The sequence below is a fragment of the Aspergillus niger genome (genome assembly GCF_000002855.4).
Source record: "Aspergillus niger supercontig An07".
Taxonomy (NCBI): Eukaryota; Fungi; Ascomycota; class Eurotiomycetes; order Eurotiales; family Aspergillaceae; genus Aspergillus; species Aspergillus niger.
The window spans coordinates 2224953-2240777 of NT_166523.1; the positions used below are offsets into that span (position 1 = coordinate 2224953).

Sequence of the window (15825 nt, forward strand, 5' to 3'; positions counted from 1 at the left end):
AACGTTAATTACCGTAACGGGCTGCTGTGACGCTTAGCTCAGCCACACCTGATCTCTTCCTGATTTGCGTGGCTTGCGGCTAAAGTCGTTCCCGGTTGGTCTCACCTTCGTCTCGTTTACTCTCTGTACTATTTATGGCTCATCATTCATTCAGTGAAACAAACTAACTATTAGTATTATCAATGTTACCAAAATATACATCTTTCCTCGTGGTCAATGCTCGCGGCGCAACACCTTCTGTAGGATGGCACTCTCGTGCTCATACTGGCTGATCTTGTTCTGCGAACTTGCCACCTTCTGCAGGAGCCACTGAATCCGTGCGCTGAGCTCCCGGGGCTGCTTGGGGAGAGATCCCAATACCTGCAGCTCCTGCTCATATTTCCCAATGCTCTTGTTTTCACTGCTCAGCAGCTGCTTGACAATGTCCAGATCCAGCCGGCTACTCAGGGTCTTGTTCTCCGTTAACCGCTTGAACACCGCCCGATAGACGGGCTTGCCAGGCTTCACTGCGTCAGGACATCCGTTGACGGAACTGATTGCGATAAGCTCGGCTTGCTCAAGGGCTCGGAGGGTGGTCTCGCCGTTCTCCTTGAATAGATCGGAGAGAAGAACTTGATTGTACGGCAAAGTGCCATCCTGGGAGTGGGCTAGCGTCTTAATCAAATGCCAGGCCTGTTCGTGGCTCCACTGCTTGGATTCAATGTCAGGGTCAAAGACAAACATCTTCAAGATCTCGGATGCCGATTGTTCGATGATGCGATTGACTGCCGCTGTTTTATTTTTAGCCATACGCGCCATTGATCAGCCAAGGTGGATCCAACTTACCTCGGGGCGTTTCTCCAGACTCGATGCGCCGTGCCATGAACTCAAGGTCGGTCACTCGGCCTCCCAGCACTTCTATGCAGCTATCCAAGGTACCCAAGTCTCCTACCTCTTCCATGTTCTGGCCTGAATTGGCTCCATCCTTCGCCCCATGCTCAAGATGGCTGAGTACAAACTTTCTGCCCACGTCGAGCGAGCAGTCGCCCAGGGAAATGGTCCGGAACACTGAGTTTGGCAAGGCTTTGCTCAAAGGTTTGGAGAAGGAAACGTCAGTAGTCAAGAACACTACATGAGCGATATTTCCGGTCGTGAGGCCTGCGGCCCACTCGGTGATCTTGTCGTACACCACGCTGCTCTCGGTGGCATTGTGCAGGAAGTTGTCGATGACTACGACGGGACGCTGTTCGGGGTGAGCTTCTAAGTACTCTTCGTCTGAGAGATGTGCCTCCTTGTCATCTTTCTTCCGATTGGACAGTGCAACCCTCTTCAGGGCAGTGGCGGTATTCTGCCAAATCTTGCTGAGCTGCGCATCCAGAGTTTCAGAGAAGCCGGCCTTTGTGCCAATCATGCCCTGCGCAGCTAGGTCGATAAAGCTGCTCATGCTGTTCATCCATGAGAACACAGGCCGATAACCGACCTGGCTTGCAGCACGGGCTATCTTTGCAGTATCGCCCTTGGCATCTTGAATCTGTTTACAATCGATGACGACCTTGTATTTGTAGTTTTCAAGGGCTCGGTCCAACACAAGCTCTCTCTTTCCCGTGCCTCGAGGGCCGTGGATGACGATGAACGTCTCGGCATTCTCCATCAGCCAGGACTGCAACTGCTTAATATCTCCCTGGCGATCCTCCCATATCGCAGTGAGACGGCGAGGGTCTGTCCTCTGGCGCCCGAAATAGATGATGTTGGCCTTGTTGGCCTGATTCCGGATCCATTGAAGGACACTGTTCTCCTCGGTTTGCAGAGTGGCCTTGATCTTCATTTCGATGAAGAAGGTGCGGATAGGGTCGAAGATGGTCACAGTGATGGCCGCAATGAGTGCAGCAATTGCAGGGATCACTATTCTCGGATGGTTCAGGATCCAGTCCTTGATGACGGAAAACTTGATCTTCCGCTCGTACTTGATTTTGATTCTCGTGCCGGACTTGCCGCCGCCTTCTTCCTCCGGGATAGTGAATCCGTGCATGCAGTTCTTGGCCATGACCGCGTACTTTTGCCGCGTGAACGACACAAAAGCATATCTTGGAGCGATCTTCGAATCGGTAGGTTGTCTCTCAATGTCCCTTAACTTTCCATATCTCCTGAAGAAAGAATACAACGTTTCCGTGGTCAGTTCCGTTGCGGCTCCATCAACGGAGCCTGGCAGGAACTCCACGCGCAGCCGCTGGCTTGGAATGCGATATAGATCCTCGATCCACGGTCTGCCATGCACATGGGCAACTTTGACCTGCTGGAACGGGTTGAACCAGGGCCGGATAGGATTGTGCTCCAGATGGTGTTGCACAGCGGTTACAATATCATTGTCCCGGACACCATCTTTGCGAACATATTTCACAAAAGCGCCGCCTTCTCTGAAGCGCGGAATGACTTCCCGGATGTCGACGTTCAGACTCTGAGGGAATACGCGACGGATTATATGCAACGGATCCGACGCCGCCAGATGGGGCCTGTTGATTCGTTTCAACGCCTCTTCGTAAGTTTTGTTCCCGCTCAGCGGTCCTTGTAGCAACCATTGTAACTTCGACGGAAAGATATCTATTCCCAACATGGATTGTTAGCAAGGCCTATAAATTTTCAAGAGTCCAGGCTCGTACTATTCACAAATACAAGACCCTCGTCGTCTTTCACGTCAATGTGCCCAGTCTCGATGAAAGAGGCATGTGACGAAGTACGGCGACTGACGATGAACGCCTTTGTCAAGGAAGGAACCGCAGGTGGTCTACTGAAACGTGCATGGAGTAGAGTTGCGCGGGGCACCACCGCTCGATAGGGAATTCGCATCATCTCTGTAGGCCTCGCAGCATTGTGCAGGAAGCTAGAAGAGTTCCTGAAGAACAAGAGACGCTGTTCCTGGAGTTCTCCAACTATGACGTCGACTGGATGATCTGGATCAATACATACTGTGACGGGTATTTCATCCTAGTTGGTGCGGAGAAGCTCCGCATTACCGTCACGTCGCGTTCGGGTGAAATTTAGGATTCGATCCGCTTTGAATCCATTCAACTGAATTCCGCCGTCTCTTCTTGTTCCCATCCAAACCTCCACCGGAGACCCCCATCCTATCCCCCATTGAAACCAGTCACTGCCATGGGTTGGTGGTGGAGCTCCGCCCCTAAAGAGGGCCAGTCTTCTGCGCCTGCTGCCTCCAGTCCTCCTGCCTCACAACCCCCTCCAGAGACCACCTCCGCACCTTCACAACCACCGCAACCCCGGACTCTCACCCGCGAGGAGCAGGCTGACGCAGAATGGAAGAAGTTGATCGCCAGTCTGGAGAGCGACATCAGTGGTCAAAAGCAGCAGCAGCAGCAGCAGACACAATCCGCTGGTAATTCCACATCATCCGACTCCACATCATCACCATCCTCCACCGATCCTCAAGCACCTCCCTCGTCCATTGCTCCCGAATCCCTCTACGATGATACCATGTCTTGTCGCTCCGCATTCGACTACGCATTCTTCTGTCAGTCCTTTGGAGGCCAGTTTGTCAACGTCTACCGCTATGGTGAGCTGCGGTCTTGCAGCGAACACTGGGACAACTTCTGGATGTGCATGAAGACCCGCACGTTACCGGATCAGCAGCGCCGGAAGGCAATCCGCGATCACAACCGGAAGAAGGCCATCAAGTACAAGACAGGGCCCAGCAGCGAGGACGTGTGGGACGTGCGGACAGAGCCGGTGCAAAATGCGTTCTCCGGGGATTTCGCGGCCCTGGAACGGGAAATGCAGGCAGAGGAAGAAGAAGCAGCGCGGCAGAAAGCTGCTACAGCCTAAAAAAGAAGCCAACCAATCATGACCCCATCCATTTTTTCTCGTCTTTGTGTCAGATCTTTCACACATACCAAGGGATCTCCCAATTTTTTTCATGTTTCGATACCATGTAGATGGATACCTCTCCCCGAACTCGTGGGGCACGTTGTACAATAGCATTAGCAGAAATCAATCACCTATCATCATCTGAGCATATCAATTGTCTCAGCCACCAACCTCAGGACAAAGGAAATCTCCGTCTCCAACACACACAATAAAGCGACTTGCTTCCGACGGACAATCCCGATGTGTCTTTATTCATCCTGACTTGTCCTGTTCTGCGCAGCTCCTATATATAGACCTCACATAGCAACACCCTTGTCAACCATTAGCAACCACCCACAGCCAAACATTGGGCCACTCAGCACCATGGCTACGATATGAACTTCTTCAGGAACAATAAACACCTGATATGATGCGTCCTTTTGGATCTTTCACCAACCCTCTTCGCATCAAGCAGAGACTGAAATTACCATTAACCGCCACATATCGCATGCGCACGCTCTTCCATCGCATTTCCGCCATGCTAAGTACTACTACCAATTATACAGAAGACTCAGATTCTGGATCGACTACTATCAAGGCTAATAGCCTCAAGAACTACCCTACCGTGGACATGAATATAACCACGAATATGAAGGCGCTGGATACTATGGAAGGACTTGCCCACCCAGATCAACATCACCAGCTTCCTCACAGACCACCAACACCACCACCACCACCACCAGCATCAACATCAACATCAACATCAACATCAATACCAACACCACCAGCCCCAACAACCACCCAACCCCCATTTCCATTCCCATCCCCATCCCCCTTCACCCCTCACCACCCTCAATACCAACAACAACAACAACAACCACCCCTATACCACTTCCATCCCCCCAAATCCGTGACATGGGGTCCCATCACCGAAATCCCCATCTACTCCCCATCCCCATCTCCCTCCCCAACCACCTCAACCCAATCCTCCCCCTCCCCCTCCTGGATCGACCTCAGCAGCACAACCTCCTCCACAGCCGCCTTGGCCTCCTCCTCCACCTTCTCCCCAACCATCCCCAATACCAGTCCACCAACAGCCCACCCCATCATCCATCACCCCCTCCGACCCATCCGCAAACCCCCGACTCAACTCGACAACGAAATGTTCCACCGCAACCTCTACCACATGGCGCAGATCAGCACGCTCCGGTTGAGCATCGTCTATGACGCGCTGAGTTTCCTGGGCGGGGACTTCCTGGATCAGGTTCTCCTCATGGAGGAGGGGTATCTGATGCAGGTGGCGGTGATGCATGCGAGGCAGGCGCAGCAGAGGGATTTTGCAAGGTTTTCTGTTGCTGCTGGTGGGGGTGGGGGTTCTGTCAGGGGTCATGGTGGTGATTATAATAATGGTGGGTTTGGGGTGGTTATTCCTCGTCGGCCGAGTCCGGTGAAAGGGGGTCGGGTGGAGAAGAGGAAGATGAGGAAGATGATGAAACGGAGGAAGGCGTCCGATGTCATGGGGGCGGATTTCTGGGAGCAGGTTAATGAGAGGGAGGAGGGGTATGAGATTGATGAGGATGAGGATATGGATAGAGATTCGGTGTAGATCTGTCCATCCTATTCTATTCTGTTCTTGTCTTATACTGGTTGGGCTGGTGTTAGAAGGTTGTGTATATACCACGCAACTAGCATGCGTGAAGTATATAGGATTCTGGCGTATGCACCTACTCTGCGGAGTCATACATACTTTTAGATGGTAGTTCGGGTTTTTACTAATGCTTCCTAGTTTACTGGAAGTTGAAATAAATGGACTGAATCATGGAATTGATATGGTCATGAAGAGAATATGTACATCAAAATGTGTTGGATGGAAATAACAAACGCTCCGACACCTCGCACCTCTTTTGAGAAGGAACAGAACGCTGCAAATCATCCTTCAAAAACAGAAAACCAAATCAAATATAATAATTTGACCAGACAGTATTCCCCCTTTTTAAAACTCCCATTCGGGACCATGGAGACAGACGCAACGTATCGTAGTTGAGATCAAAGTAAATGCCGTGACAGATATAAGCCACCCAACATTGCCTGGCCGAATCAAAACACTTTCGTAGATTCGTTGCTATCATGACGGAGGTTTTGTGCGGTCAACGCTAAAACCTGTCTAGCGGATTTAGCAGCAAGGCGCAAACCCTAATGGATTTACGCAGATACTGTCTGCTGAGCAGCCTGGGGAACGGCATCGATAGCGGGCCGGCGCACAATGCCACCAGTGACGGGGAGCTGGGAGCTGATGCCCATCAAGAAGGTGTCTACTTCACGGGCGCATTGACGACCTTCATTGATACCCCATACGATGAGAGACTGGCCACGGCGGCAGTCACCAGCAGCGTAGACGCCGGGAACGCTAGTGGAGTAATGTCCTGGCGGCGTCTTGACGTTCTTACGAGCATCGCGCTCGATTTCCTCGCCGAGGACTCGGTCCTCCGGTCCAAGGAAGCCCATGGAGAGAAGAACAAGGTCCGCGGGGAAGAATTGCTCACTGCCCTCAACGGTCTTCATGTCCCAGCCACCAGAAGCGCTCTTGGTCCACTCAACACGAACCGTGTTGATACCCTTGACACGGCCATTGCCGTCGTCAACGAACTCCTTAGACATGACACAGTACTCACGAGGGTCTTTGCCCATGTGTGTCTTGACCTCGGAGTGTCCGTAGTCAACACGATAGATACGGGGCCACTGAGGCCACGGGTTGTCGCGGGCACGCTCCGGCGGAGGCTGAGGCAGCAACTCGAAGTTGGTGACTGACTTAGCACCGTGACGAACAGATGTACCAATACAGTCATTACCAGTATCACCACCACCAATAACCACAACGTGCTTGTCCTTGGCGGAGATGTACGCCCCGTCGGCAAGGTTGGAGTCCAGCAAAGACTTGGTGTTACGGTGCAGGAATTGCATGGCAAAGTGAACACCATCAAGCTCACGTCCAGGAACCTTCAGGTCACGGGCCACAGTGGCACCAGTAGCAATGATAACAGCGTCGTTGGTCTGGCGCAGAGAGTCTAGGGTAATCTCATGCTCAGGGCCAACGGGGGTACCAGGAGCGAACTTGACACCCTCAGCAGCCATCAGGTCAACACGACGCTGCACAACCTTCTTGTCCAGCTTCATGTTGGGAATACCGTACATCAGAAGACCACCGATACGGTCAGCACGCTCGTAGACAGTAACGGTGTGTCCAGCCCGGTTAAGTTGGTCGGCAGCAGCGAGACCTGCGGGACCAGAGCCGATGATAGCAACATTCCTGCCCGTGCGAGTCTTAGGAGGGCGAGGAACCATCCAGCCCATCTCGAAACCACGGTCAATGATGGCACATTCGATAGACTTGATACCCACGGGGTCTTCGTTAATGCCAAGGACACAAGCACCTTCGCAAGGAGCAGGGCAAACGCGGCCAGTGAACTCGGGGAAGTTGTTCGTCATGAGTAGCCGGTTGAGAGCATCCTGCCACTGGTTCTGGAACACCAGCTCATTCCACTTGGGGATGATGTTGGAGATCGGGCAGCCAGTGTCAGATTGACAGAAAGGCACACCACAGTCCATGCAGCGAGCGGACTGGTACTTGAGTTCATCCTCGCTCAGACGGTTGGAAAGCTCAGCCCAGTCACGCGTACGCGTAGCCGGGTTGCGGTATTTCTCACTGCGCCGGTTGTACTTCATGAAACCCCTAGTCTTGTCCAAAATGAGGGCTGAGCGTTTCTTCTCGGTCTTAGAGTCGCTGATGCTATCTTCAATATCCAGCATCTCAACCTTCTTGGCATCTTCGGACTGAGCCTTGGGCTTCTCTGCAGGGACTGGAGTGCTAGGAAGCTGAGGCAAAGAGAACTCCGCCTTCTTGGCGGCTTCAGCCTTGGCAGCTTCCTCCTGTAGGATGCGCTTGTAATCTGTGGGCAGCACCTTGACGAAGTGAGGAAGGGCACGAGTGAAGTCCAACAGGATACGGGCGGCAAGCTCCGATCCGGTGTAGTGATGGTGATCCTCGATCAAGCCACGAACGAAGGCGATCTCTGCGGGATCTTCCAGGCCGGACACCTCAACCATCTCCATGTTGATCTTGGAGTGGAAGTCCTGCTTCATATCGAGGATGTAGGCGATACCACCAGACATACCAGCAGCAAAGTTACGACCAGTCGAGCCAAGAACAAGGACGCGACCACCAGTCATGTACTCACAACCGTGGTCACCAACACCCTCAACGACTGCGGTGGCACCGGAGTTACGGACAGCGAAACGCTCAGCAGCCATACCGCGGAAGAAGCACGTACCGCGAGTGGCACCGTAAAGGCAGGTGTTACCAACAATAACGTTCTCTTCGGCCTTGAATGCAGCACCACGAGGGGGGTAGATGATAAGGCGACCACCCGAGAGACCCTTACCAACGTAGTCATTGGCATCACCTTCGAGCTCGAGAGTGATACCAGGAGCAAGGTAAGCGCCGAATGACTGACCAGCGGAGCCCTTGATGTTGGCGTGGATGGTGTCCTGAGGAAGGCCTTCGCCACCATAACGGCGACTGACCTGGTAAGACAAGGTAGCACCCAACCCACGGTCAGTGTTGACAATATCACACTCGATTCTGCAAGGGAGGCCCTTCTCCAAGGCGAGCTCAGACTCGGCGATCAGCTTGTTATCGAGGCGAGTGTGCAAACGGTGGTCCTGCTTGCGGACGTTGTAGGTAGCGACGCCAGGGCGCAGGGAGTGGGCAGGGGTAAGAATGAGCGACAAGTCAATCTTCTCCTGCTTGGCATTCCGGATATCATCACGAACCCTGAGAAGTTCGGCACGTCCAACCATCTCATTCACGGTGCGAACGCCTAGCTTGGCCATGATAGCACGCATCTCGTTGGCGACATAGTAGAAGAAGTTGATCACGTGCTCGGGCGTACCCTGGAACTTGGCTCGAAGCGCCGGGTCCTGAGTTGCGATACCGACAGGGCAGGTGTTGAGATGGCACTAGGTGTGAAAGTTAAGTGTTAGCACGAGTCCATGCGAAAATACCATATTCATCTTACCTTGCGCATCATGATGCAACCCATGGCGATCAGAGGGGTTGTAGCAAACCCGAACTCTTCGGCTCCGAGCAAACAAGCGACCGCAAGATCGCGACCAGTACGAAGTTGGCCATCAGTTTGCACAACAACACGTCCACGCAGGTCATTGAGAACCAAAGTCTGGTGGGTTTCGGCCAGACCCAACTCCCAAGGAAGACCGGCATACTTGATACCGGTCCAACGAGAGGCACCAGTACCACCATCGTGACCGGAGATCAGGATGTGATCAGCCTTGGCCTTAGCGACACCGGACGCAACGATACCAACACCAACCTCCGACACAAGCTTAACAGAGACACGTGCGCGAGGGTTGGAGCACTTAAGGTCGTAGATGAGTTGCTTCAGATCCTCGATAGAGTAGATATCGTGGTGGGGTGGCGGCGAAATGAGACCCACACCAGGAGTAGAGTAACGGGTGTGCGCAATGGGGCCGACAACCTTGTGGCCAGGAAGCTCACCACCTTCTCCAGGCTTAGCACCCTGTGCCATCTTGATCTGCAGTTCATCGGCATCGGCAAGGTAGTGAGATGTCACACCAAATCGACCAGAGGCAATCTGCTTGATGGCAGAGCGCATCGTATCGCCATTTTCCAGCAACTTGCTCCGCTCGGGATCCTCACCACCTTCACCGGTGTTCGACTTTCCGCCAAGGCGGTTCATTGCAATGGCAAGGGTGGAGTGAGACTCCATGGAGATAGAACCGTACGACATAGCGCCCGTAACGAATCGACGAACAATTTCGGTCCAGGGCTCGACCTGGTCAATAGGGATAGGTGTGCGTTGCTCGAAATCGAAGTCAAGCATACCACGGAGGGTACAGTTCTTGATCTGCTCGTGCTCAGCCTTGGCATACGCTTCATAGGACTTGTCGTTCTTCGTGCGCACGGCATCCTGCATGTTTGCGATGCTAACAGGGTCATTGATATGCTCCTCGCCACCGTCACGCCAGTGGTATTCACCAGATTCTGGGAGACCGGGGATGTCAACAATCTCGCGAGAGGGGTATCCACGCTCGTGGAAGGCAAACGCGTCTTGGGCAATCAGTTCAAAGGTCAGACCGCGGATACGGCTTGCAGTTCCAGCAAAGCAACGGTCAATAACACTGTCATCGATACCAAGGGCTTCGAAGATCTGAGCACCCTTGTACGACTGCAGGGTAGAAATACCCATCTTGCTCATGACCTTGAGGATACCGCCATCGCAGGAAGCCTTGTAGTTCTCGATGACCTTCTCATCGGGGAGCTGCTTGCGGATCAGCTTCTCCCGGTTCATCTTCAAGATACATTCCATAGCGAGGTAGGGGTTGATGGCGTCAGCTCCGTAACCGACGAGGACACACATGTGGTGCACTTCACGAGCCTCGGCGGTTTCCACAACGATGGCAGCAAGAGATCTCCACTTGTTGCGGACCAGATGATGATGAACAAGACCAGTTGCAAGAAGGGCAGACACCGGAACTCTGTTCGCACCAGTGGCGCGGTCTGAGAGCACGAGGATCTTGTCACCGTTCTGAATAGCCTCAGTTGTGGCATCGCAGATGGCATCGAGGGCCTCCAAATATCCCGGAACACCCTTCTCCTTTTCGAAGGTGATATCAATGGTCCTTACAGTCCAGTCCTTGTGGGCCTGAGAAATGTTCTTCAGGGCGTTGAACTCGGGGATGCTGAGGATAGGGGAAGGAAGCAACAACCGGTGGCACTGCGACTGTTCCATCTCCAGAAGGTTACCCTGAGGACCAACGTAGCACTCCAAGGACATAACAACAGCCTCTCGAATAGGATCGATAGGGGGGTTGGTGACTTGGGCGAAGAGTTGGCGGAAATATTCGTAGATAAGACGGGGCTGCTTAGCGATGCAAGCCAAGGGAGCGTCGTTACCCATAGATCCCAGAGCTTCTTTAGAGTCTGCAGCCATGGGTCCCAGGAGTAGACTGACCTGCTCGAAAGAATAGCCGAAGGCCTTCAAACGAGGATCGTTCTGAATGGTCGTCTCGTCCAAGGCATGTGTCAAGTCCACGCGTTGTTCGTCGAGGCTCTCTTTGATGGCGGGCAACTTGAGGAGCTCCTTATCCAGCCACGAAGCAAAGTCATGTCTGTGGGATACAGTGTATTTAAGCTCAGAGTCATCGATGATGCGTCCAGCCACAGTGTCGACCAGGAGCATCTTTCCAGGCTGCAGACGACCTTTCTGAACCACGCGCTCAGGGTCAATGTCTACAGCACCAACCTCCGAGGCACAAACGATGCGGTCATCATCTGTCACGTAGAATCTGCAAGGACGCAAACCGTTACGGTCGAGGTTTGCACCGCAGTAGCGACCGTCGGAGAAGGTAAAGAGAGCCGGGCCGTCCCACGGCTCCATCTGGCAAGCCGCCCATTCGTAAAAAGAAGCCTTAGCCGGATCCATAGCCGGGTTATCTTGCCAGGCTTCCGGGATCATAAGCATGACTGCTTCAGGCAATGAAAGCACGCCGTTGATCATCAACAACTCAAGGACGTTATCGAACGCAGCCGAGTCGGAACCACCGTCCTCAACAATGGGGTACAGGGAATCCAGCTCCTCGCCAAAAATGTCCGACTTCAGCACACCTTCTCTGGCGCGCATCCAGTTCTTGTTGCCACGAAGGGTGTTGATTTCACCATTGTGAGCGGCCCAACGCAAGGGCTGTGCACGGTCCCAAGAAGGGAATGTGTTGGTAGAGAAACGGGAGTGGACGAGAGCAAAGTGACCTTCGTAGTCAACGTTTACCAAATCATGATAGTACTGGTATACCTGGACGGGGGCCAATTGACCCTTGTAGACAATATTTCTGTTGCTCAGGGAGCAGAGATAGAACCAATTGGCGAGACCGATGACGTGAGTAGCCCGCTTTCGCAGGACATACAATTGACGTTCGAATGTCTTGACATCAAAGAGCTCTGGGTCGGTAAGCTCTGGCTTGTTTCCTTCGCCATAAGCCGACTTCAGCACGACGAACGGCTGCATGATGGTAGGCTCCCGGGAAAGAGCGGCGGGACCCAGAATGGTCGAGTCGCGGGGGACCTCACGCCAGCCCAACACTCGTAGTCCCAAAGATGTGGCAATTTCCTCGAAGCTCTGTACGGACTCCTTTACGGACTCTTCCTCAGGCTTGAAAAAAAGGTTGCCGACAGCATACTGACCGAGGGGAGGGAGATCAACTCCAACCTCACGGGCAAAGTTCTTAATGAAGAATTTATGGGGGATACTGGTCATCACACCAGCACCATCACCATCGCGTGCATCCGAGCCAACGGCACCACGATGGGTCATGTTGCAAAGCAAATTGCGAGCTACAGAAGTCAGTCAGTATGCTCCCGAAACCACCACAAATCGGATTGCAAATGCTTACCATCACTGACAATCTTGTGGCTAGGCTTGCCCTTAATGTGACTAGAAATTGAGACAGTAGCTGTTAGCCCGTCGTTCCATGAACCCCAGGGCGCAATCAAGAGATCGCTTTTGCGGGGGGAGTGTTCCCGGCTGAGCACTTACGCTGCAAAGCCTACACCACAAGCATCCTTCTCGTATTCGGGGTCATAAAGACCTTGCCTCTCGGGCAGGGTGTTTGCCCAGCCATAACCCTTCTTTGGCTGGTACTCCGAATACTCATTCGGAGTCTGCTCTTCCACTATAGGTTTGCCATAGAGTTCCTCCAAGTTCAGACCCATTCTTCCGCCGGTGGCCGACAGAAAATGGAGTAGCAAATCTAGGGAAATTGGTGTGGTTGTTGTTTGGGGGGGAAGGGAATCGCCGCGGAACAAGTCGGGGCGGGGGAGGGGGCAATTCGTTCTGTTATAGATAAGAACGATGTCGTCACAAAGACCGGAGGGGTGGGTGTACAATGACGCGGGCAAGGAAGGGGCAAAATCCAGAAACTTTTAATGGTGATGGCCCAGCGTCTGACTCCTGGTGGAATGATAATGGGAGAAAGAAGAGAGAGAGAGAGAAGAAGGAGAGAAGCGACCAGGGAGAGGGGGAGGGAGGGAGGGGAATAATAAAATGGGCAAGACAGAGAGAGAGGGAGAGCGGGAGCTCCTACTACGGGGGGGTGCGGTCCGGGGATTTCACCTCGAGACTCCTCCGATACTCCGTACCAGACCAGTATGTAAAATTGGGGTTACCCCCCCTTCCCTTCTCGGTCTCTGGGCGGATGAAGGCACCTCCAGTAGTAGTAAGTACTACTTACTACTACTAGGCTCAGGTCGGGTGAGTCCACCGCAAGATCCAATTTACTTTAAAAACGCCAAATGGTACGGGAACCGAAAAATACCGAGGTGGGGATGATCAAGCGATTTCCGTGGCAAATCGTAGCTTACCTAGCTGGAGGAGCGAAGACGGAGTGCCAAAAAGGAAAGACAATATTAGTAGGTAGTCTAAAGCCAGGCAGGTGTAAGCAGTCAGACGGTGGTTGACGGGCGCAGGGAAAAAGGAACTAATGCGGGCTGGCAGATGGCAATGAATTCTAGCGCCTACTACGGAGTAGACTACGGAGGGTACTGTAAGGGGGGTGGGAAGATGGCGCATTGAATGATACAATCAATCCCATCATTCATTCATTCATTCATTCATTCATTCTGTTGCCCTCACTCTGCATAACAGTCACCAGAATATCCCGTGTATGATGTAGTTCCATGCGCATACACGCTGGTGATCTACAAAGGTAGGTTTGTTATTGCTTCTGTCATCATGGTGCAGAAGGCAAAAAAAAATAAAATAAAATAAAATAAGAAAGATGAGTGGTGTAAGAGTGAGTGGCTTACGTCGACTATTTGTGGATTGGATTGTTGTCGGGCTTGTAGTTAGTTTGGCAGCAGGGTTTCTGACTTGTCTCAGAGTAGAAAGCGTTTCCATCCGCTCATTGTATTGAAAGGGAGGGAGGGTGGAATGGAGAGAGAAAAGAGAGATTGGCCATCTTTCCCAATTCCCAGAGAGGCCGGACTGTACTTCACCTCCAGCCGGGGATTTGTTCTAGAGAAGGAGATAAGACTAGCGCCGACCAATCAACATGATGGTTTTACAACCTTCCGCAGAAAGATTAGGTTTTGGCTACGTCAAGATCCAGGCCGGTGGGGCCCGGGCCAAAAAGAAGAAAAAGGGAAACAGAAAAAGGTTGTCCGCTGACGGCGCTAGTGGGAGTCTACTGGGTACTTTGTTCCGTATCGTGCCGTAATGCTGGTTCCCTTCGTTCACTCAATACGAGAATCAACGAGTTGTGGTATTCAATCACATTACGGGACGCAACATTGTAGTAGTAGTAAGTAGTTTCCAAGGAGTTTCCATTGTATTAATGCACTGCCTCCAAGTGGGCTTGAAATGTTTCTCCCATCACGCAAAGCTCCATTCAAGTCTGCCGCACAACTCTTAATTACAAATTGACCCATCGGGTGAGAGAACTGGCCGGCCATCCACCAAGAGGGTTGGCTGGCATACCCAGTCAGAAGAGGACCCAGAGTGCTGTTGGAGAGGTTGGATCAACCGTAACATGATCGTCCTGGTGGTGATACCTACGTCGGTCCACAAATAGAAGGATTAGATGACTCTGGGTGGCCTGTTCCACTTCAGTCTCATGGGATCATAAGTCACCATCCTGTGGACCAATGCACGAAACCCATCAATGCGACAAACAAATCAGTACCGATTCCTTATTGTCTTATTTCTTGAGCGCTAATATGTATATGTTCGCATGATCTTTGCTGATCGTGACGGCCATGATGTCAACTTAACTCAATCCTATTCATCAGTTGTTCGCAAGTCTTCGTTCATATGAGCCACAGTGTGCCTTGAGTGCTGCAAGCACTGCTGGCTAAAAGAATACTTGCAATATGCTAGTGGGAGTGTATACAACTAATAGGTTGAAAGTACCGAGTAGTAGCCCCATAGACACGCCAAGCGTTCCGTACCTACTAAATATTTGGAGCATCACATATACAAGAGAGCCCATCTCCGTGCCCGTGTGCCAGACATGGCTAGGATGGGCAAACAAACGTGACACCGGGCTACACGATTCGCAGTCTCTCCTTCTTCCTCCAACTGTTCGACGAGAGCAGAAGGGAGAGGGCCCAGTTGGATAACATAATTGGGCGTTGTAGGGGTGGGGCGACGCAGGGATACAGTGCTTATCCCCGATTCTGTCCCAATCAGTTGGTCGGCCTGTGCTGAAAGTGCGTTGCTGCACATGGTAAGTCATCCCCAAGTGGCCTGGTAAACCCGGGAAAGAGGACAATTCCGGCGGGAGGGCGAAAAAAAATAATAATGAATTACTGAAGAAGCAATCCTATTTCTTACTCCAAAATTGCTTGGCAGGCACTGGGCGTTACATTAGAACAGTAAGGAGATCAAGTCTCCAAGTCGATTATTTCTATGTATAACATAAAACTCCAGATCGTCCTGGGAGTTGAACTCTTGTAGTCATAGTAATTGGGATGTAGTCATAGGAATTGAAGAAGTGGGTGGCCCCTACGGTGTGTGTCAGTATACCCTTATTAAGTACACGGCCCGCAAGTGAGCCCTGCCTACATCGTATACCACAAGGAATACGGAGTGGTAAGGTGCATTAATAGGTTGCTGACTCGCTTCCCCGAGAAAATTAGGCAGTAGATTGCATGGTGCATAAATCTGCCGCCTAAACATCTTTGGGAAGTTGATCAATCGGAAATAGTAAAAAGAAAAAAGAAAAAAGAAAAAAGAGAAAGAGAAAAAGGGACAGGGCAAAACAATCTGCACACGCGGCCTGCAACTTGCAAGAGGACTGCAACCGAAGGACTTTTGACCCAGGCGCTAAGCGATGCATTGGGCAATAGATGATCTCGTCCGTGGGCTACTCTCTAGACCGAGGAGGGCCCTAACAGAAAGACAC

The 15825-nt window shown here is 52.1% G+C and overlaps 5 protein-coding genes across 5 annotated transcripts; 3 read left to right on the plus strand and 2 right to left on the minus strand.

Moving 5' to 3' along the window:
* Window positions 1–213: 213 nt before the first annotated feature.
* Window positions 214–2826, minus strand: An07g09890 (uncharacterized protein; the record flags this gene model as incomplete). Its single annotated transcript, XM_001392027.1, has 3 exons — window positions 214–770; window positions 826–2577; window positions 2637–2826. The coding sequence occupies 3 exons, from the start codon at window positions 2824–2826 to the stop codon at window positions 214–216; spliced, it is 2499 nt and encodes an 832-aa protein (XP_001392064.1).
* A 303-nt stretch (window positions 2827–3129) lies between these two features.
* On the plus strand, window positions 3130–3813 carry An07g09900 (uncharacterized protein; the record flags this gene model as incomplete). The annotated part of the gene is made up of 1 exon (XM_001392028.3): window positions 3130–3813. One exon carries the CDS (start codon window positions 3130–3132, stop codon window positions 3811–3813), a length of 684 nt encoding a protein of 227 aa, XP_001392065.1.
* Window positions 3814–4264: 451 nt separating this feature from the next.
* An07g09910 (hypothetical protein) lies at window positions 4265–5440 on the plus strand (the record flags this gene model as incomplete). Its single annotated transcript, XM_059748730.1, has 1 exon — window positions 4265–5440. The coding sequence occupies one exon, from the start codon at window positions 4265–4267 to the stop codon at window positions 5438–5440; it is 1176 nt and encodes a 391-aa protein (XP_059601110.1).
* A 596-nt stretch (window positions 5441–6036) lies between these two features.
* An07g09920 (uncharacterized protein) lies at window positions 6037–12637 on the minus strand (the record flags this gene model as incomplete). Its single annotated transcript, XM_001392030.3, has 4 exons — window positions 6037–8850; window positions 8910–12259; window positions 12319–12359; window positions 12462–12637. 4 exons carry the CDS (start codon window positions 12635–12637, stop codon window positions 6037–6039), a joined length of 6381 nt encoding a protein of 2126 aa, XP_001392067.1.
* A 579-nt stretch (window positions 12638–13216) lies between these two features.
* An07g09930 (hypothetical protein) lies at window positions 13217–14493 on the plus strand (the record flags this gene model as incomplete). Its single annotated transcript, XM_059748731.1, has 5 exons — window positions 13217–13308; window positions 13391–13462; window positions 13597–13629; window positions 13784–14035; window positions 14361–14493. The coding sequence occupies 5 exons, from the start codon at window positions 13217–13219 to the stop codon at window positions 14491–14493; spliced, it is 582 nt and encodes a 193-aa protein (XP_059601111.1).
* Window positions 14494–15825: the final 1332 nt, after the last annotated feature.